The sequence below is a fragment of the Pseudorasbora parva genome, chromosome 9 (genome assembly GCF_024679245.1).
Source record: "Pseudorasbora parva isolate DD20220531a chromosome 9, ASM2467924v1, whole genome shotgun sequence".
Classification (NCBI taxonomy): Eukaryota; Metazoa; Chordata; class Actinopteri; order Cypriniformes; family Gobionidae; genus Pseudorasbora; species Pseudorasbora parva.
The window spans coordinates 20,274,507-20,297,550 of NC_090180.1; the positions used below are offsets into that span (position 1 = coordinate 20,274,507).

General features: G+C 38.7%; 2 protein-coding genes and 1 long non-coding RNA gene across 6 annotated transcripts in view; 1 reads left to right on the forward strand and 2 right to left on the reverse strand.

The window, feature by feature from the left end:
* The window catches only part of LOC137090334 (phospholipid scramblase 1), a 29,272-nt gene extending 11,075 nt beyond the window's left edge, over positions 1–18,197 (reverse strand). For 2 of the 4 annotated variants that reach the window (XM_067454274.1, XM_067454273.1), the window contains exons 1-2: positions 3,732–4,292; positions 2,571–2,621 (exon numbers count right to left, since the gene is read on the reverse strand). In XM_067454274.1, the coding sequence (XP_067310375.1) occupies positions 2,571–2,621; positions 3,732–3,822 (142 nt within the window). In that variant the 5' untranslated portion in view covers positions 3,823–4,292. Of the gene's footprint in view, positions 1–2,570; positions 2,622–3,731; positions 4,293–15,309; positions 15,343–18,015 lie in introns of those variants that run through there. The other 2 variants (XM_067454275.1, XM_067454276.1) reach the window with 2 other exon arrangements.
* LOC137089584 (uncharacterized) lies at positions 6,748–9,643 on the forward strand. Its single transcript, XR_010907714.1, has 4 exons — positions 6,748–6,866; positions 7,765–7,956; positions 9,346–9,442; positions 9,535–9,643. It is a non-coding gene; the product is annotated as an uncharacterized lncRNA (long non-coding RNA).
* Positions 10,867–13,165, reverse strand: LOC137089585 (uncharacterized). Its single transcript, XM_067453177.1, has 2 exons — positions 12,658–13,165; positions 10,867–12,023 (listed from the first exon to the last, which is right to left on the reverse strand). The coding sequence occupies exons 1-2, from the start codon at positions 13,076–13,078 to the stop codon at positions 11,017–11,019; spliced, it is 1,428 nt and encodes a 475-aa protein (XP_067309278.1). The 5' UTR covers positions 13,079–13,165; the 3' UTR covers positions 10,867–11,016.
* Positions 18,198–23,044: the final 4,847 nt, after the last annotated feature.

Consider the following 23,044-nt stretch of genomic DNA (forward strand, 5'->3'; position numbering starts at 1 on the left):
CTTAGCTATTGTTTAAATTCACCTGCTTTTAGACGGCTAGCTGTATCCCGCACTGAAGTCCCGTGGGAATGCCGTTGTAGCCAGAAAAATCAAGTAGAGGTAACTGCAGACTGGAGCAATGGGCTGATGCCATGAGGTCGGAAAGGAATGGGGCGTGCTGTGAGGTCTTTTTACAGTCTATGACCAGGACGCGAAAAGCTTCCTGATCCACATAAAAGTGAGCCATAAACTGAATCACTATAATTACACAAGACAAAATACATTTCTTTCACTGTAAAAACGCAATAATGAGAATACATTCAAAAGAATGTTACTTTCGAAACCTTCTGTATGGCACGGGTTACTTTTTACCACCGCAACTTTTTTAGGATCAATCATTAAAAAAAACATTCATACTGTTTGTGACAAATGCACTTTTTTAACACATCACTTGAATATATTAAACATTTATTTTTGTATTGCCCTTTTTCTATTTAATTTTTGACTGACTTTAAAATAGATATTCCTAAAATAGAAACTGCTAGTATTAGAATGTAGAACCTTCTGTCATTTTACTTTGTTGTCAAAACCCATATTTTTCTAAAAAACAAAATTATATAATTAAATTATTGTGCCGAAGTTTTATATGCATAACACAAATAAAAGAACACTTCCTATATTACCTTTTATAAGACTGATCTCACAGTATACTTTGAAACCCTTTCAAACATGAGATCACAAAACAAAAAGTTTTCTACCTTGAGTCATAAACTTAGATTTTTGTATTTATTTGTATTGTTAATTTTATACTTGTTATTGTTATTCTCTGATTTACACATTTTGAGCTGCATTTACAATGCTTTGTATTAATCGTTTTTTATTGTATTATACTTGAAATGTCTGTACTTGAACTAAATAATTAAAAAGAATTAAAAAACAGATTATTATTTTAAAGATAAAAATGTCTCCAGACACTTTTAAAGTCATACTAATTTTACTTTTACAAACCAAAAGTAATGTTATTTTTATAATAATGGTACAGCAAATGTTTTTGCTGTATAAAGGCATACATATACGTTTGATCAAACACTCACCATATAAAATGGAGTAAAACCGGTTTAATAAACTACTTTTAAGTGACATTAATCAAGTAAGCAAAACAAATGTTAACAAAAACATTTTATCCCCCCCAAAAATTATTCAATTAAGTTTTTTTAAAACGTCAGTTGAATTTGTCATCAAAGGTTTGTGTTCTAAATCAAAACTTTTTTCTTTCTTTTTTTAAGTGAAAACTCATTCCTCCACTGATTCATACTATGCAAAACTATGGTTACTGCTGATTGGCCAACGCGGTCACCAGGAGGAAGGTCCTTTGACCAATGAGAAACCTCTCACCACGCCCCCTACCTCCGGCCATGCCCCTACCTTTTGCCACGCCCATTACTCCAAGGTGCAGCTACCCCTGTCTCGGGAAAAATGGCAAATAGTCAAGTTGGGAAGAGCATCGTGTGTATGAAGAGGCTCTGCTCATCGGCTCTCCGCTTCTCAGTATTGAACGTGTCTGAAAGACAGGGGCGTCGGACTGGGGGGATAAAGGGTACCAAGTAACCAGGGCCCGAGGCAGGGGGGGGGCCCCTTAGAAGTCAGTTTTCTATACATACACATACATGGTACGGGGCCCAGCAAGAGGGTTTGTACCCAGGGCCCAAAATTTGGTGCTACGCCGTTGCTGAAAGAAACAGTTTTCGATTCTGTACTTCTGATCCGAGACCCGCTGCTCGTTCAGTTACACGCGCGTGCTCAATATCAGCTGCTCGTGAGTTCATCAGTTCTCTCAGCAAAACATGTCTCAGGTCAGTGAACGGTTGGAGTTACAGCATATAATTCAAGACATTAGTTTATTTCTATTTGGAGGGACTGTCACTCATGTCAGAAAGTGAGCAACTTAAGTAAATTGTGGGATCAGCACACAGCTTGAGGAACGATGTGCAGTTATAAAATAATCATGCTTTACACACACAACGCTCTTCCCAACTGGACTATTTGCCTTTTTCGGCTACAACTAAGTTCCCACGGGACTTCAGCGCGAGATACAGCTAGCTGTCTAAAACACTATTTAGGTGAATTTAACCAATAGCTAAGTGGCTAAACGCATCTCGTTGTCATGTAAGGGACCTGTTCATGGTGGACAGACATTTTAATTGCATTTTGTGTCTGTTAAGAGGCACAAAGACACCCTTTACGTTTATGCCCCCAAAGCTGCCCTTTTAGCTGAGTGGGGGCTCTGGGCATTAATTATAATAGCTCCGTGTTGCAAGGACCAATCCGGTTTGTTTTTTTCTTCTATAGACTGTACTCACAAAGGTATAATGATCAAGATAAAATAAAATTCCCCAGAGTTGTCCTTTAAGTATATTATTTTAGTAATAAGAACTCTTTTTAAAAGTATGCTTTGAAAACCCTATGAAGAGACTATGAACAGACTTGTTAATTTTACAAGATTGTCAAATGCAGGTGCAGATTAATTCTTAATTTCATGTGATTTATTTTTATATATCGGTGCAGTATAGAAAATATTGCTTAATTCTCACCAGGTGCAACAGGTACATTGGCTGCAGGTACGTTCGCTTCTCCTGTCTGACCTACATTTAAGAAGAACGCAGTAAAATAAATCAGATAAGGTTATCAAGTCATAAAAGGGTAATGTCATTTTAAAACAATTCATGTATTTTCTCGGGACTGAACCTGCTTCCCGTTAATCTCAATGATCATTAATTGTCTGCCTTCGAAAGCGCAGAACAGCTTAATGCAACCAAAGAAAACAACTTGAATAAATATAGAAAACAAATATGATACTTGATTTTCTCACTAGTGTAATGGTCTAATACAAACAGGGCTCACTGTCATATAGAGCAATGACAGCAGAAGCAGCCATACACCATATTGAAGCTACATCTTGACCTGAAAAAGTTTTAGCTTATAAAATGTCATCTGATAAAATTATAAACACTTGTACATAGCTAACAATGAGGTTGACTAAGTCATCATATGCTTAGTTAGTCCAACAGTCTCTGTAAATACTGGCTAAATGCCATTTCAGATGCAAATTTTGTCACTTCTGCAGTGCGAAGAGTTTTTGCTAGTACAACATGCAAATCTTTTAGCAACAAACTATATAGTGTAGTACAGTTTTTTTTTGATCGCTTAAGCACGATTTTCAAAACAAGGCCCGTGTTTTCAAAACACTCGCACAATTAGCACAACCAAACACCCAAGTAGCAAAACACTACAGATCCTTTGATTAATTAAACACTTATGTAAAAACTATACACTTCTGTTTAAAAACCACACTGTTACCATATGAAACACACGTTTCACATTACTATACTCTGTTTGCACGTGTTACACTCTGCTATGAAAAACCTAAAACACTTTTTTTTTAGCACTTCTACTTCCCTAAGATTAGAGAAGGCTACCATCAACAAAGTACAAAAATAATGTAAATCCACCAAACACTACACAAGACCAATGTTGCAGACTGAAGAAACTCATTTCTCAACATGCCAAAAATGTTGACATGGACATTCGTAATACTGTAACAAAATGTCACTTTACATATCATACTGTAAGTTTACTGTACAAAAAAAAAACAAAAAAAACAACAACTAGACATTGTCTCTTCGCCTAGCTGGATCTGGCCAGAGATTTTCATCAAAATCACAGGCAATGTTGTCGTTAGTACTGTAAGACACCTTGGAAAGAAACGTCTTGAATGACGAATCCATTCTTGCATTGCTGCCATCTCCATCTGGTCACAGGCCTCCTCCTCGGTCTCCTCCTCATCTTACTCTTTCTCTGACTTTTTCCATTGTGTTGAAGACAGATGAACTCACCTGCTGCTTTTTATAGTGCTTATACACCTGATTGGTGTGTCTACAATTAAGCAGACAAGTGTTTGCACACCTGATGACTGTGCTGAACCAATTGGTTGGATGGTGCAGTAATTTGACAGTCAGTGTTTTGGTATTGCAAGGAAGTGACTTCATGATAGATTTTTGTGTGTAATGTGTGTTAAGTGTGTTTAGTGTTTTGCAAATCACTGTGTGTAGAGTTTTGCAACAAGTGTGAGGTTGTGCAAATATGGGCTGATGTTTTGCTTCTTGAGTGTAAGGTTTTGCTAAGAGTGTATTACTAATTTTAGTGTGTAAGCAATCCAAAAAAAACTGTATTATTCTAATTGAATGTATTGCATTTAGGAATCTGACACATATATGACTATAAGGGCCAGATTTATAAAACAGAAAAGTTAGTGTGAGAGCAAAAGTCCACAAAAAAAAAAAAAAAAAAACACATGGGAGTGGACAGTGCTTCATGTACTGACGACACGAAAATTAAAGAAGACAGATGCAGCCAGATCCTTTCCATAATGACCAACACAAACTACCAAGAGCAGTGCAAATTAGTGTTTGGTTTAAAACAAGCTTTTTTGGGGCGGTAAATAATGGTGAAAACACCAGTAGATTGACGAGCACAAACCTTAGTAAATACCTTGCGTGATTCATGTAAATAGTCTCCTCCTATAAATTTTGCATCTGAAAGGGAAACACTTACAAATGCATATGCAATAAGGTCAGCTGCAAAAATAACCCTGTCCATGCCTTTTCAGTGCAAATTTTTCACTGTGTATAGTAACTCCTGACAGAAGTTGTTCAAAGGCTCACTGAAATCAAATTTGAACTCTTTTAGCTTTGTTAACCTTAGGCCGTGTGTCCACCAACGCATTTTTAGCCAGCTGAAAGCGCTAGGCGCTTAGCTGAAAACGCCTCGCTGTGAGCGCTTGAAACCGTTTTGGCAGGCAGCGTTTTTTCTCCTCAGTTGCGCATTTTTCTGCTAGTCTGCTTGTTGTTATGATACGGAAAATCCGCGGAGGTCTTTATAAGTTCACAGATAGTTTGTTCCTGTATTGATTCTATATAAAATTGCAGATACAATGTAAAGTATTTGCTCTGGCATTTTTTGTAAATCATTTTGTTCCGTTATTATTGCTTGTTGACATCTGATGACGACACGCAGAATGTGGCGGTTGGTCTGTGTTGTGTTTGTCCCGCCCACTGTGATTGGACGGCTGGTGAAAAGTGACAGTGATGAGCACTGCGTTTTACTCAAAGTTAAACATTCTTCAACTCTCGGCGACCAGAAAAAACGCTGAGCGCTCAGTGCGTGACCGTGAAATACTCACTGAGTGCCTCGGTGCGCTCCAGGCGTTCTAAAAACGTGGCGCTCTCATTGAAAACAATTGAAAACGCCAGCCAGCAGTGTGAAAAAACGCTTTGGTGGACACACGGCCTTAAAGTTATGAATAAGCTGGTATGTTCCAAAACAATGACAAAATTGGCATTTAGGAGATATAAGCATTCAAAATGTACAGTCTCTCACTTCCGTTAAAACGAATCTCAGATTTTGATGACATCATCGCAGACTTCCCCTTCTCGTCAAATCTTCTGTCCAATCAAAATGCTCTCTAGAATCTAAAGCCCGCCCCCTACACTGCTGAAGCTGCCGCTGAAATCGGTCAGTTGTTCAGACATTTACAAATTTCTACATGGTGAAAGGCACATAGCGCACTATATATGTCATAGGAAACGATTCAGTGTAAATATGCTTTCAGTTGAGGCAAATTAAGTCTGGTTTCATGTTATTTTTACGCACTGCAGCAGCGCACACACACACACCAACTAAATCTAAATTTAGACTAAGTTACCGACACGAGAGCGCAGCGCGGATCAAATCCGCGAGTCGTCACCGAAAACAAACATATCGACCCATTTGAATTCTGCACAGAATGCAGCATTTCAAAGCGATATGGAGGAGATTATGATGATAAACAGTGTTAGAGGCTTTACCAAACAGAGAAGGTCCGCTCTATTAACGAAATTCTATTGGCTGTTTCAAAAAAGGGGAGGAGCTTCTAACAGCTGGAGCCGTTTCAGGGGAAATTACATCAACACATTAAATAATGTGGCGCGTTCCAAAGCACTTCAGTGGGCCTTTAAAGCCAAAAGGGTTTGCATTGGCACAAGCTGTTGGTAAATCTGGCCCTAAATGTAAAAATATTCTTTATTTCTGGATTTATTGTTCATCGTGTTATTTCAGAGTTTTTGTATCTTCTTATAAATGAGCACTCTTTGTATTATATTTTATTATAATGGATATTTAATATTATCTCTAAACCTTGACTGGCAGTAACTTGTAACATTTACTTGGTCTAAAAATGTAAGTTACTCAATATTAACTTTATTCTTATTGAACTATTGTAAACACTAAAACACAGTTGTGGGCAATACAGCTTTTTTTATCATTGAATAATCCACTTAAAGGTCCCGTTCTTCGCGATTCCATCTTTCAAACTTTAGTTAGTGTGCAATGTTGCTGTTGGAGCATAAATAATAACCTGTAAAATGATAACGCTCAAAGTTCAATGCCAAGCGAGATATTTTATTTAACAGAAGTTCCCTTTCAAAGCCTACAGCAAACGGCCGGTTTGGACTACACCCCTGCACTTCCTTCAGGAATGACGTCACTAGAACCGTTTGTTGACTAACCCTCCGCCCACAAGTTCACGCGAAATAGACCTTTCTCACAAAAACCGGAAATACGTAACCGTTGTGGAGGCGGAGTTCCTGTCAAGCGTCAACAAACCAATACATCACTCTGCAAAATCGGCAAAATGGACCAGAGAATAGTTTACACAACCGCACTAACTAATCTGCCAATTATAACATTTGCGGATGTTTCAAGACTCGTGGAGGAAAACTCAATCACCAAAAATAAAAAAATTAATAAAGGATACAAATTTTTCCACGAGGAATTTGTTCATAATTATCAAGGTAAGTAGAGAGCGATCTGGCTAACGTTAACTTTTACTGAGTGACAAATTATTTGCGTGTCCACTTAGACATTATGTATGTATAGTAGGACATATACTATATTACTAAAACATTAAAGTCTGCTTTTAATTAGGCATTATGGTATCAATTTGTTCTGTTTATGGTTGTCCAAGTGAACGTCTTGTGTGTATGTTAGCGACAATAATGTTACCCGAATGGTATCATCATCAGTTAACATTTTTCTCTGGCAATGTCTGTATTTATGTCCGTGTGTTTGCGTGTCAGTATCAAATGTAGTAAACGGGCAGATTTTTGTGAGGGCTAGATGCTACCCATCACAGAGGAAAAACGAGGAGCCTCACAAACTAGAGGTTTGACCACTGAGTGCTCAAGTTCCCTGTTCAAATGGTGGCAACCTGCTTTTCTTACTGCCGTTGCAGTACTGTTCACTCGCTGCAGTTGCAGCTCTTTCTGCTGAGTTTCTGCAGAGTTTCTGCACAGCTACAAGTATAGAAAAGTTCTCACAAACACACTCTCTTGTTTGTTTGTTTGTTTAGCCTTGCTGGCCACAGGAGAGCTGTGTTATATAGTGTTCTGATTTAAGAGTGATAGAAGGTGATTTCCAGCATAAGTCTAGAAATCTCCCTCAATTATGTGCAGGAGCTGTGACTGAACTATTTCTCTTCCATCTCATCTATAAGTTTTAACTCTCTACTGCTATTTCAATTCTTTCCATAAAAAGTTATTTCCATTTACTCCTGACAGTGATGTACTGTCATGAACATTGATGTACACAATTCTTATTAGCATTTCCCTATGTGTGTGTGTGTGTGTGTGTGTGTGTGTGTGTGTGTGTGTGTGTGTGTGTGTGTGTGTGTGTGTGTGTGTGTGTGTGTAGATATCACTTGCTGCTGACAGTGGACGTCTGATGGCCTATTCCTGCAGCTGCGTAGCTGGAAAAGGTTTCTGCAACCACATTGTGGCCCTCCTATTTCAGACTGCACATTATTTGCAGCTTGGCAAGAAGACTGTTCCTCCACCTCTGGCCTGCACAAGTGATTTACAGCGATGGCATAGGCCGAGAACACAGGTGGGTTTAAGATAAGGTTGTTTATTTAGCCAACTCTTTTTCACATGACTTAAAGGGATAGTTCACCCAAAAATGAAAATTGTGTCATAATTTATTCACCCTCAAGTTGTTCCGAACCTTTATGAGTTTCTTTGTTCTGCTGAACACAAAATACGATATTTGGAAGAATGTTTGTAACCAAGCAAATAGAACAACCATTCACTAACATAGTAGGGGGAAAATATTAATAAACAAAATAAAAATAATATATAATAATAAATAATGTTAGTCAATGGTTGCTCTATTTGCTTTGTTACAAACATTCTTCCAAATATATTTTTATGTTCAACAGAACAAAGAAACTCATACTATGGAGCCAGAATGGTGACTTTAAAATTTGGCATCACAAATTAAAATTGTCATTGAAAACAAAAGCAGAACTGAAAAAGGAAACATTGGCATTGAAACATTTGCATTGAAAACAGTTGTATTGGCATTGAAACAAGTATTGGCAATGAAAAAAATAAACTAATTAAAATCTTACAATCTTATTCTTTTATTATATTGGGATTTATTTATTTTTAGCCTGCAAGCAAGTCTGTTTTTTTATTATCTGCCAATAAACATGTAAATGGCAGATAAAAAAAACAGACTTACTTGCGGCTTGGAAGTTCCCGGTAAACTGGACATTTGTCATGCCAGAGGCTTCAGAGCTGACGACGGGTTCCAGTAAAGTGACGCTCGGCCTACTGCTTCAGTATACCTATGTGCAAATGATATGCAAACTACGCTCTACTTACCCCGCCCCTCTCCACGCCAAAACCGTGACAGAAAGTTGAAACTGAAAATCAGTGACATTGAAAAAAAACTGACATTGTAAAAAAAATCTGTCACTGAAAAAGAGTGACATGAAGAAAAAATCTGAAGATTGTCATTGAAAAATACAAATAAATCCCAATACAATAAAAGAATAAGATTGTAAGATTTTAATTATTTATTTTTTCATTGCCAATACTTGTTTCAATGCCAATACAACTGTTTTCAATGCAAATGTTTCAATGCCAATGTTTCCTTTTTCAGTTCTGCTTTTGTTTTCAATGACAATTTTATTTTGTGATGCCAAATTTTAAAGTCACCATTCTGGCTCCATATTATACAGGTTTGGAACAACATGAGGGTGAGTAAATTATGACTATTTACATTTTTGGGAGAACTATCCCTTTAAGGATGGATGATTCAAATACTGCTACACACACACACACCTCTGCCTGGTCCTAATTAGACCCCATTCACTTCATTTCATTTGTGCATTTCATTCATAGTACTGAAGGAAAATAAAAATTAAGTGGAAGTACGTAGGCGGGTGGAGCCAGGCTACACACAGCAATCATATTTTATTCTGAATTTTAGGGAATCCATCCAGAACCTGTGAGTGATGTGGTGGTGCGAAAGCCAACAACAGTGGGCAAGAGTGGTCTTAGGTCCACATTGTACCAGGCATACTCAGGTCTCAGAAGACAACTTATGTCTATTTTAAATTTACTAGAAAATCAAAATGTTGAATTAAATGTTGACTTACTGTATCTTTTCTTTCTTTAGGACCATTTCCTGATCCTGAATTGATGTCTGCTGGAGCCAAAATGCATGATGTGCAACCCCAGCCTCTCATTGCTCTTGTGTTAGATGGCTTGTCTGAGATAGAGCTGACACCATCCAAATTTGGCCCTGTTCCACGTGGATCCCCCCTATCATACCATTGTCCACCTACACTAGAAACATCCAGTGACCTTATCCTGCACCATTTGGCTCCTGAATTCCCGGCTCTTCCTTTAGATCAGCATCATTTCTATAACCTGGACTTTGTTCCAACATTGCACCAACAACTGCACCTACAGTCATTGCAAGTGTCACCACAAATGGCAAGTGAAATTGAGAAGGGGACCAGGCAGCAGTCCAAATGTCCTGCGTGGGCGCAGTTACGTCAACCACGGTTAACTGCCAGTCGCTTTCGAGAGGCCTGCTCTTCCTGGGAGGGAAATGCAGATCCAGAGGCTGCAGCAAAGGCCCTTGCTGGGCAAATGATAAGAGGCTCCAAAAAGCAAACTGCTGCAATGATGCGAGGTCTTCAAATGGAGTCAGAAGTCCTTAACAATTATGCTAAATTCAGGGTAGTTAATGTACTGTCTGTCGGATTTGTCATTCCCCCAGAAGCACCACATCTTGGGGCTAGTCCAGACGGTAGGGTCTATGACCCTTCAGAGTCACCGCCGTTTGGACTTGTAGAAGTGAAGAGCACTACAAAACATGATGCTTCACAGGTTGCGCACCTTAAGAGGGAAAATGGCTATGTCAGCCTGAGGCAGTCACACCGATACTACTGGCAGGTTCAGGGACAATTAGCCGTAACTGGCCTTGAGTGGTGTGACTTTGTCACGGACACTCAAACAAATGTATATGTTGAAAGAATTTGGAGAGATGATTCATTCATACACAAAATGAAGGACAAATTAGACCTGTTTTACTACAACACATACATGGATGTGTACTTGAACTCGCACTGAAGACCGAACTGTCCTAAACTTTCATTAGATATTTACAGGTTTCATGTTAATGAATCAATCAATCAATCAGTTTCTTGTTTCTCACTATCTTTTGACTCTCACATGTCTTTTAAAATATTTGCTGCAATGCTGTAATGGGAATGTTTTATTATTAATCAGTTGTGCTTACTTATTTTTAGGTTCCTGAATTAACCCGTATAGTTAATTTATTAATCAGTTAAATAAGTCAAATAAATTATCACATTACCTCACTAATGTTCCTTCTTGCCTCACTTACTGGTACTATAAAATGCAAAGTTATTATGTTAATGTAAAAAACTGTGACATTAGTTTTTAAAAAAAACAAAAAGTTGTTTATTCAGTTAATGGCTTTAATGTCAAAATAATCAGTCGCTTCTGGTACACAGAATATAGTTATTATAGAATACAGTTATTTACAGATATACATCAATGACAAAAAAAGAGCAAACCTAAAACCAGGATAAGTATGCAACATCACATGCAATATACTCTCCAGATCTCAATCTTCTTCAAAAGACAAAGGTCCTTGAAAATTCACCATAACACAACAGTTGTGCCAGATCTGGCTGACAGTGCCCATAAGTGTGAGAGGTACAGGTGAGTCCCAGATGTGATTGGACTTAATTCTGCCTATGACCCTTTCGACCACTATCCTGAGACGCGCTATGGCTTGTGTCTTCTCAGTATCCTCTCTTGTAAATTGGGCTGAACGCTTGAAGGGTGGAATGATAAGTTTTGCCCCAACACCAGAAAGGAGATCTTCGATGATAAATCCTTTGTCGGCCATCACTTCATCACCTGACTCAAGTAAGGGAAGGATTCCGCTGATCTTTGTTATCTCCTTGTCAGAGATGCTTCCAGTGTACAGCGGTGAGAAGAATGTCACTAAACCGTTGGGAGCAACTCCGATCAGTCCCTTCAAGGTTGTCCTGTTTTTGTAGTGGGAGAAGGTTTCTGATTGCAGGGTCAGTGAAGAGGCCGTCGCCACAGCAATCTCAGTGCAGTCCAGTATGACACGGACATTGGGACAGTATTTCTTGAATTTTCCTGGCATGACTGACTTCACCTTCTCCCTACTCACCCAAAGAGGAAGCGTCCCCAGAATGAAGAAAAGGTAATTGGCCCAGGTGATGGTCACACGGCTCACAGTGGTTACACTTATCTGGAACATGTCAGCAATTACCTGCTCCTTCATGCCAACAGCTACTCTCATACAGTAAATTAGAAATTCATCAATTAATGGCATGCTGCGAGGGGGACTGGGACTGGTGTTTTCACTGGTGCCTTCACTTATCCTCTTTGCTTTACTCCAGTAGACCAGTTGAGAGGCAGATGGGGCAATGGAATCCCAGAAGATCTTAAACACGCGCTCTGATGGAAATTTAGTGTAAAATCTCATCTGGTCATCTGATGCACAATACCGGCTGAAGAGGTCAGGGGGTGGTAAAGCTTTTTTAAGCTTGGCTTCCAGGTCTTGGATATAATCCACGGTCTCATCTAGAATACCTGTAGTGAATGAGAATTAACAAATTAATTCAGTCCTTCATTAAATTTAGTGAAATTATAAAGCCCTGTGGATAACAGTATTTATTTTATCAACTTCAAAAGTTGATGGAAATGAACAATTATGCCAATTTACATAAATCTCAGATTACGTAGCTATAAAGAATCAGCATTACATGACACGTCTTCCTTGACCAAGATGATATCCTGTTTGTCCAGACTTTGGTTACAGTTCAAAATAGTTTAAACATCACGCAGTGTGCACATTTCTATTTTTTTAGCATACAACAGAATACTTTTTTATAAAATTATAGATATATTTTTATTTTAAAAGCAATCTATAATAATAATAATAATAATAATAATAATAATAATAATATTATATATATATATATATATATATATATATATATATATATATATATTTAGAGGAGGCATAGCACTGAATATGAATAAATTATAAATATGAATAGACATGAAACAAAATATAATAAAAAAGAATGTAAATTAACATTATTAAACAAAATATATTTCACAGTATGGAGGCATTTTGCAAAAGTGAATTTGCCTTATTTAATCATGCCAGTTATGTAAACTGTATGTAAAACATAACATTACAGAAGGTGGAATTTCTTACCTGCAGGTGGTGGTGTTGCATAATCGTGGTCCAGTTTCAAAGCTTTATTTGCCATTTCATTAATCTCGACTCCTACCGACGATAATGGTTGCCGTTTTTGGCACCGCTCATACACAGAATCCCTTTTTCCTTTAGGGGTGAAGTCATTCCAAAGAAAAAGGCTAGGGACAGTCTCTGGTTTCAAGCGGCGAACAGTGATCCCTAAAACGTAGTCATCTGTTGTGAAGTGTCTACTGCAGACAAAAGTGCTCCCTTTTCTAATAGTAAAATTTGGTCCTTCATCCCGCCGAATTGCATGAACCCATTTCCGCCGAACTTCACCATCAACAGGGAAGGAATGAAACGACAGATATGGCTGCTTTTGCGAGTAATTAGAACAGCCTGGTACGCTACAATAACATTTGCTCGTCGCTTGCGCCATTTGTTTAGCTGTGGAAAGTGCGGGGCGGAAGTACGTTACCACAACTGACACGTATTTCCGGTCTCAAACGCGGAAGTTGTGATAAAGGTCTATAGGGGCCGTGGTCTTGTTGCTCTCCCACGTGGAGAAGAGCGCGCATTCAGCGCTTGCATCGCCCCGTTATGGTAAGAGGCGGGACCTTTCCGGGCAAAGTGCGCTAAGCTGCTGTCCAATCACAACACGGGAAGCGCTGGCCCAATCAGAACTCGTTACGTGTTTCTGAAGGAGGGACTTCATAGAACAAGGAAATCATCAGGCCGTTTTTAGGACAGAGAAAACAGCGTTGTACACTCTAAAAAATAATTCAGTGGCTTAGTAAATATCACAGTAATAATTAACTTTATTAACTTAATAAAATCTCTCAATATCATTTACTTGATGGTTTTAGTTAAACATACCAAAATAATTGACTAAAAATCCAACAGTTAATTTCGTCTAAAATTTAAAGTTATATTTAAGTTTTTTTCACTAAAATAATTTTGTATTCAAATAACCAATTATTTATTTTAAATATACTTAATACATTTGTGAAATTTATTTCAAAATATTTGAGAATGGAGAATTAAACCGATATGTTTTAAGAACCACAAATATTACTTAATTAAAATCAAGATTATTAATATTTAACACACACTGAAGAAATTGAGTAAGTTTACTCGATTAAAACAATGCACCCCTCCCCCACCCTCTGACGCGACGACAGCTGGACGGTTGAGTGAGTGCAGATATTTGAATTCTCCTCAGTCACCAGAGCAGTTTCTTCTTCTCAGCGTCGCAGAATTGGGGTATTTCCTCAGTGAAATTCAGGTTTGTATGTTTTGTTTTATCTATATAATCATTACTGTGCTAAAAGCCATTTTATTTAATTCAAAACAGCATACAGGGACAGTGTGAGTCACCTTAAGTTAACGTGTGGCGTTGGTCTTTGAAACGCCTGCTGTGTTGCTCAAAACACACAACTTTATTCGTAAAGATAATGAATATAATGAATTTGGATGATAAAATCTTATTAAAACTGGGCACTGTTTGTTTATTGTCAGGTTATGGAGTCTGGCGCCTCGCAGCATCTTTCAGCTACGAATGAAATGCAGGACAGCGGTCTCGAGTTCAAAGTCCACCCGCAGACCGCTAACGTTAGTCCATCTCAGGCCCGAGGAACAGCGCTGATACGGTGGAAATGGGATAACAGACCGGTTGATTACACTTGAATTACTTTTAAACGTTTAATTTTTACTTCTAAAATGTTTGTTACATGAGTTTAAATGTTGTAAAATAACTGTTATTCTTTAACTTACATGTCAAAACAGTAATATATGCTGTAACGTTATTGCTGTACTCGTGGACAATAAAGGCCATGTCATGTATAAGTGTGTTTGTGTGGACTGTGGAGTATTTTACAAAGGTCTAGAGGGAATTAAAGTTATACTATACAAGTTAGTAATACTCATAAATAAAAACAGTTCATATTAGTCATAAATATTGGTTTTTAAATGCTTTTTACCCAATTTTTTCTACTCAATTGAATTTGTTAATGTAACAAATGCAGTTACTCAGATCTACTTAATTTTTTTTACTTACATTTACTCAGTTCTTATGGTGTCTATAATTGATTTCACTGCTTTAAAATTTAATCATTTTTTTTAGTGTAAAAATGTTTCACCAAAAAAATTGAGTAAATCATAGTATTAGTTTTTAGAGTGTACGGATAAGTAAATTGTGTGAAAAATACTGTGTTTTTTTACACGCGAAACATGAACTCATGTTATATTGCACACTGTAAACATAATCAAAGCTTCGAAAACATGCGAAGAACGGGACCTTTAACTGATTTGTGTAAAAGCACTGATTCGTTTAGTAATGGCACTAGTAAGTATTGGATTCATTAAGAACTTTTTCCACAGAGCAAAAAAGCTAAAGTAACTAACAATAAAATATATATTACTAAATGTGAAACTCTTGATTTTTGACCTGTTGTATAAAAGCAATTTATTGAAGCAATTAATTGAACTGTTGTTAAAAAGCTGTTGGTCTAATTAAGCATGCTCTCGCTTGTTTGATATTACTTAAATATGAATGCTTAACTGTACAAATTGACCCCAGATGGATGACTAAAATATCCCTTGTTTGTTATGCAATGTGTCATGCACTTTTCATGAATTCAGATGGTTTTGAAATTGTGGATAATCACTTACCTTGCGAAAACATGATGAGAAATGAATGTTTGTCTGTAATGAAACACAATAGCATGAAAACAATAGGATTTCATTGTGAGTTCTCCCTCTATGTCTTTGAGCTGCTCCTTTAGCAAAGAAATGCAGTCTTTTCACATTCAATGATGCACTAAATGTACTGTGGACAAAAGTTGACTGTTAGGCCTAATTATTTAAACTACTTGCTGAGGTTTTACACAACAATTAAACATTAAACAAAACTGTGAGTAACATAAATTATTCATGTCTTCTTTTACTAAAGTTCTTGAGGGTGTCAACTGGCTAAAGGATGTGAACGTATTATGTTTCACAAAGAGCAATTACCACTATATCTACCTTTTTTCCGGAGCTTTTTTCTTTCCTTCCTTTTTACATGTTTTAAATGAGTGTTTGTAAGCCATTCCACTGAACTCATGATCCATCTCACTCTATAGAGTTCTGCAGACATGTATTTTTGTAGCCCAAAACTCGTAAACAAGTTAGCATTTTAGAACTTCTGGTCCCATCGTTTAAGTCAAAGGGGTTTTTAATGGCTCTAGATATTTTCCTGGTTTATTCTACAGTATAAAATACATCAGTAATAGCCTGTTCTGGTAAGGTTTTTTTTAAGGTCACTGACAAGTGGCTAAATGAAACTACAGATGTTGTTGGGGACATCATAACGTAAACTCGTCTTCTCTCTAGTCCACTTTCACAGCCTCATTGTGTTTAATCAAACACTATAGATATAGAAAGATGTTCAACTCCTATAGACCCTTTTCACATTTCCAGGTTTCTCAGAGCGGAAATCGTCATAGTTGGGTTAAATTTTATAGTGGTGATTGAGAGAATTCATTAAATATGTGTCCCCATTTTCTCAATTAGCAAAAGAAAAATGCAACAATAGTGATTTCACAACTTTCAAAAAGAGGGAAAAATAGAGTGAGATTGATAACGCAGTGAAAAGAGAGAAGGATGTTAATTTTACCTTCACTCCCATTGACGCTGTTTTAGAAACACCCTCACATCAGCTGTACGTTGTTTTTTGTAATTTTGTGCAAAAATAATATAATAAAAACTATTAGTGTTATAAATGTACATATAAAACTTTGCAGGATTTACCATATTGATGACCGTTAAAACATCACAGTCTGTGAAAAGGGTCCATTACTGAATAGGCGAAACTGCTATGTACAATATGGCGGAATACGTCTTATCTTCTAAATAAAAGAGCCAATTGCTGATTGGTAAAGTCATTGCGTCCCTGCAGCTGCTGTTAGAAGCTCCGGTTCCCATAGAAACCTGAGAAACGCTTAGGATTGCATATGCGCATTTGCTGGTCTAGCCTAAAAAGTAAGCTTTTTTAGATGCTGTTTGGGCAAAAGAAACAACATTTATAGGACAGTTAATGTAATATTTTGTTGCTGATTTGAAATATGTTGTTTAATATGTGTGTTCAGCAAGCAGTTTTTAAGGTCTTGGATGCCTGAAATAGCTGCCCGGAGTTGTTTCAAATATGGCCGCCAAGTGAACAGACTTTCCTTGAAAGGGACATTAGTTTAATCACCCTTTTGCAAACTATGTTGTCAAATATATATATATTTTTTATTATTGAAAGACTAAACAAAGTAGTCTGAAGCTTATGGTAACGTTGAAATATGTGGCTGGAGAGTAGATCATTTACAGCCTGCATTTAGCTTTTTTACTTCTGCCAATTGTATTTAGGTTTCAAAATGTATAAATGTTGTGTCCCTTTGTGAAGTTTGTCATGATGAACAAAGTGTAAATGTGCGGTCGCACTGCCCTTTTCGTTTCGTTGACATTTCACTGCATTCCACAGTTCAAGCTTGGTGAACTTTTAACTGCGACTGTGCATCACGTGACGACGTGCAAGTAGTAGAAGATCGATACGTCAGACATCTTGGCTGAATTCAAAGTTGAATAGATTGTATATGTTTGAAAATTTTGGTGCATTACTATTTGAAATATGTTGAATTCATGTTTATAAAAAAGAAATGACATCATATCATGACCTTTGCAGTGCCCGAAGAAATTTAACATGCTCAATGTCTAGTGTGACATAAGAAACAAACTTTTGTTAGTCACAGAGCTTATTTTCTACAATAATCCGAAACCAAAAGGAAAAATACTATTGGGTTTTTGTCTAGGGAACCAGGGTGATGTTAATTTCTGGGCTGGCCTATAAAAATGTCATCAATTTATTTGGGTCATAACCATACGAGCATTCAAGAGCGTCCACAAGATTTAAAAGTCTCTGGGTCACAGCAGCTATTTGTTTACATGTAGCCGTCCTACTTAAATCTCTTACACTGAGCACAGCACAGTTATTAAGTATAAAAGCATGAGCACCTCCTGGATTTCAACTGATGATATGCACAGAATAGATTTATTTGGCACAAACAACACTAAATAGTAGGGGGGAAATCAGTATGCAGTCATGTTAAAAACTCAAATAAGTTTTAAATTTCTTCAGTATGTCTAGCATTCATGTAGCCTATAATGCACTTCTATAAATTGAGACGCTTCAGACCAAATGATCATGTAAGAGCAGTACACCTGTGAGTGAAATGGGAGTGTCTCACATTTTAAACCCAAAATTTACATTCATCTAGCTAATGTTTACTTATAAGAAAACAACTGCCTTTGTAAAAAAAAGCCAAAGGTATTGGCATCTGTATGTTTACTTACCAGATTAGATGATGATAGCACTTGATCACATTGAAGGTTTCATTTCAAGGATGTTTGTCTTCCATGGAGATTTGTAATTCAAAGTCTGTCCGGACATAAAAACGCAATGACTTTGCAAACTCCTTTGTCTGACATATTGTGAAGTATCAAGACACCAGTGACACTCTACACCCCTGGAGAACGCCACACTCCACACTGCAGGTTGCTAGGATACTGACTGACAACAATACACCACTATGAAAAAGCATGGCTCTGTGTTGGTGTCAAAAGCACTAAACATTGTTTAAAATAGGAAAATATAACATGTACGTTTGCTGCTGGACTACTTTGGCTATCAGATTGGATAAGCAAACTGCATCATATACATTATAGTATGTCATATCTTTATAATGTAATTTTAACTAACAGGCAGTGGAACAATTCAGACAAACAGATAACATGTCTGTGGGTTTATGGGATAATAAGTAATAAAATGTATTACATGAAATGCAGAATTGCCAGATGTTTATTGCATAAATGAAATTGACAACTAAAAATGAAATAAATAAATCGACAGAGCATTAAAAAATAAGAAAATATAGGCTGCATGAATTTTACTCATCAAGGCAACATAGAATAATTTTCAATTTTGTATTAGGAACATTCTGTGTGAATTTCCCATGACGAATAACCCAAAGTGCTAGTTGGGTTGTTTTTCACATCACCAGCACCTACTAAGAACTTCAGCTGTCAGTGTTTGTGGTTACTGCTGTGTTTGCTTCACTTTAAGATAACACATTCAGGCTTTGTGTGACCGAGAGAGAGAGAGAGAGAGAGAGAGAGAGAGAGAGAGAGAGAGAGAGAGAGAGAGAGAGAGAGAGAGAGAGAGAGAGAGAGAGAGAGAGAGAGAGAGAGAGAGAGAGAGAGAGAGAGAGACACAAACTAAAACTTGTGTAATTTGTAACTTTCGAATGTAAGGATTTTATTAAATAAATGCCATAGTATATTGTTAGCAATGTAAGCCATTAGAGCTGTGCATGTAAAGCTCACTCAAGGCATCTGCCACCCACAACGGTTCGAATCTGGCTTAAATTGAGTTGAGTTGGGCTGGTTAAACCCTTGTCTTCCCCTTTTATGTATCCATTTTTTTTTTTTTTTTTTACACCCATGAAGTTTTGCGCAAATTATGTGAGTAACTTTCCATTAAACAGTAAATAATCAGATAAAAGTTTGCTGCAATAAGCATTTTCAAACATGATATGACATTATTCTACTCAGCAGGATATGTTGTTGTGGCAAGCAGGATGAGAGGCATGAAAACAGAGCTAGGCCAGTGGTGTGAGCAGTGTTACCAACTTAGCAACTTTGTCACTATATCAGCGACTTTTCAGACCCCTTTAGCAATGTGGGGAAAATCTAGAATATATATAGATTAAGATAATTGTGAATTGAAAGCTAGACTTACCTAATCTTTATTATGTTTATATAATTTCCGTTCTGTTATTAATAAATGCTGGTTAATTATTCAGTACATGCATGTAAATTTGTAGTATATTCACAGCTATGTGAAGGGTGTCCAATGGGTGGCGATAGCCAGGTGCGGAACCCCGGGGTAGACCAAAAAGAGAAGAAGAAGAGTTCGTTTTGTTGTTCACGCGAGGTTTGACGAGAAAAAACAGTGTTCAGTGTGGTATTGTACTGTGTGGTACGGAGCTGTAGCAAATAGTGCTGACTGAATAAACGAACCCAACCAAATCACGCGCTTGTCATCTCTTTCAAGTGTGTTACAAAATACTGGCGACGAGGATGGGATCAGCGGTGCCGTTCGGAGTGAGTTGTCAACGAAGACGGTGAGCATGGATATTGAGCAACTGCAAGATCAGCTGAGCGCGGCATTGCTCCAGCTGCGGCTCGATCAGCTGCACGAGGTGTGTGTATATGTTAAACTGTCAGTTGAGGGACACAGCAAACGGCACTCGCTGATCAGATTAATAAGTGAAGCAGTAGAGACTGTTATTGACACAGAAGATGAGGATATAGCCCGTCAGCATGTGAAAGATTTGCTAGAGCTTACGAGCTGTATGACGCGACGCAGCGACCGCACGGTACAAGATGGCGGCGATGACGCAGACAGAAATTCAGCGGAGCTCGCGCATTTAAAGAAACAGTACGCCGAATTGCAGCATCATTTTGAGTTATCAACAAATGTGCTAAAAAACGAAATCCAACGTCTGAGCTTGAAAGTTCCTGATGTGCCAAGCTCCCCTGTGTTTTCCCAACACCAGCATGCAGTGCCCGAAGTCACCATCCGACGTGATTTTAAAATTAATGGTCAAATTGGAGAAAGGGGACAGAAAGATAAGCTGTCATATAACAACTTGATGCACCAAATTGATGCTGGAATGAACAAGGGACACAGAGAGCCTGAGATAATCGATGCAGTGATAAGAGCAGTCAGTCCAGGTATGAGTCTGCGTGATATGCTGGAGATCAAGACAGATTTAACCCTTTCTCAGCTGCGCACCATTCTTAAAGGCCATTATAAGGAAGAAAGCCCAACAGACCTGTATCATCGATTGATAAACATCACTCAAGAGGGCCGTGAGTCACCACAAAACTTCTTATTCCGTGCTATTGAGTTGAAAGAAAGACTTTTAGCTGCTGCTCGAGACCCGGATGGAGAAGAACCGTACAGTCCTGATCTCATACAGAGGAGATTCCTGCGCGCACTAGGAACTGGGTTATCAAACGATCACATTAAATATCAGCTTAAAACCTACCTCGATGATCCAAAAATCAGAGATGAAGTTCTCATCACTGCAATGAACGAAGCTGCAAGTCTTGAGTGGGAACGACAGCAAAAGTTCAAGAAAAATGCCAACATTAAAGAGGCTAAAGTCACTGAAGTTCCAGCAGAACTACATCAAAGTCAAGAGAGAATGGGTCATGCTGTGGGAGGTAAAGAACAGTCTGCGCACACACAAGTGAAGGCTTTGAAAACTCCACAGGTCATGGACAAGAAAGACTCTGAGCTTTATGAGGTTGTCAAACAGTTAAGAGAGGAGATTGGAGAAATGAGGAAAGTGATGAGTACTCACCGTTACGCTCAGCCACGAGAAAGGAAAAGAGGATGCCGTGGGTGTCAGGATCATGGTAGGGGTGACCATTGTGATCATTGTTTTAAATGTGGGCAAAGTGGACACCTTTCCAGAGGGTGCAGGGGATTACCGGCAGGAAGAGCAGAAAGAGTACACTCAGCTAGCAGTATGACGTTAACAACCCACACAACGTCGTCACTGTGGCCAGAATATCAAAGTGAACTCCTGTGTGACAGCATTAAGCAGCTGGAAGCTCGGGAGGCTGCAAAGAAGAAGGAGAGCCACCTACAGCTTATCAGATCCGTAAGTGCTAATCAGCTGTCTACCAAACATAATGCACAGTTACTGAATCTGATCGGAGAGAAATGTATGGTGAACTGTTTCTTTGATGGTGTACCAACACAAGCGCTATGGGATACAGGCTCACAAGTCTGTCTCATGAATGATAGATGGAGGAAAGAACATCTCCCACATACAACACTACGCGGCCTCGAAGAAATCCTAGGTCCGGGAAGCCTCACCGGTCGAGCAGTGAATCAAACAGCTATCCCGTTCGAAAGCTGGGTCGAAGTGACATTTAAGCTGGGAACAGACAAGGCCACACCACTAGAATTGGAGGTACCAGTATTGATATGTGGTGGCGATGGAGTGGCGGAGGAACCCATAATTGGATACAATGTCATCGAGTATCTGTTGAACAGTGGTGTTGAGCGACCTACCAGTGTAACGACCAAAGCTATGAGTACTGCACTGTCCTGTGATTGCAAGAAAGCAGAGGTGCTGCTGAACTTAGTGAGAAGTCAGGACGATGGGTGCAACGATGGCGTAGCGAAAGCAGGAAGGTCAGTGACAAAAATTCCAGGTAGACAGGCTAGAGCTGTGAGATGTTCTATTAGAACGGGTCCTTTACTGTCCGACCAAGATGCTCTTTTTGTGCCGGAGGAGTGTGCGAAGTGGCCAGACGGATTGAGGGTGGAGGAAAACATTGTTCGCCTCCAGAGAGGGACCTGTTCGCGTATCTGTATTCCTGTGATCAATGACACGGGTCATGACATCGACCTGCCTCCACGGGCAGTTTTGGGGTGTATACAGCGAGTAAAAGCTATCTACCCGGCCGAGATGAGACCAGTGACAGGCCAGAAGGAGGGTGCCTCTGCGAATGCTGCACACATTACCCAAGGCCTGTTCCATAAAAACAGTGAACAAGTCACTCAATCTACAGAAAACAGAGAGACAACGTTAACCACGCAAAAGGAAAACTTATGGGACCCTCCCGTATGTGTTGACCACCTAACACCCGAACAGCAACAGGAAGTGAAGCAGCTTTTAAGGGAGGAGAGCGATGCTTTTGCTCGTGATGACAGCGATGTAGGATGTATTCCATCTCTCCAGCTAAAAATCCGCCTCAATGACACCACACCTGTAAGACACACGTACATGTCTGTCCCAAAGCCACTGCGCAGAGAGGTTAAAGAATACCTGGAGGATCTGTTGAATAAGGGATGGATTACGAAATCGAAGTCACCATACTCTTCACCGGTAGTTTGTGTACGTAAGAAGGATGGAACTCTCCGCCTCTGCTGTGACTACCGAGAGTTAAACAAGAAATCCATTCCAGATAGACACCCCATTCCCCGCATTCAAGACATGCTTGACAGTTTGGCGGGCAGCGCTTGGTTCTCGGTCCTGGATCAAGGCAAAGCCTATCACCAGGGGTTTGTAGAGGAATCCAGCCAACCTCTCACTGCATTTATAACACCGTGGGGATTATATGAATGGGTGCGGATCCCTTTCGGATTGTCAAATGCACCTGCCGAATTCCAAAGGAGTATGGAGGAGTGTCTGCGAGAACTGCGCGATGAGGTATGTCAGCCTTATCTAGATGATAATTTAGTTCACTCAAAAACATTTGAGAATCATCTTCAGGACATTAGAAAGGTGTTGCAGTGTTA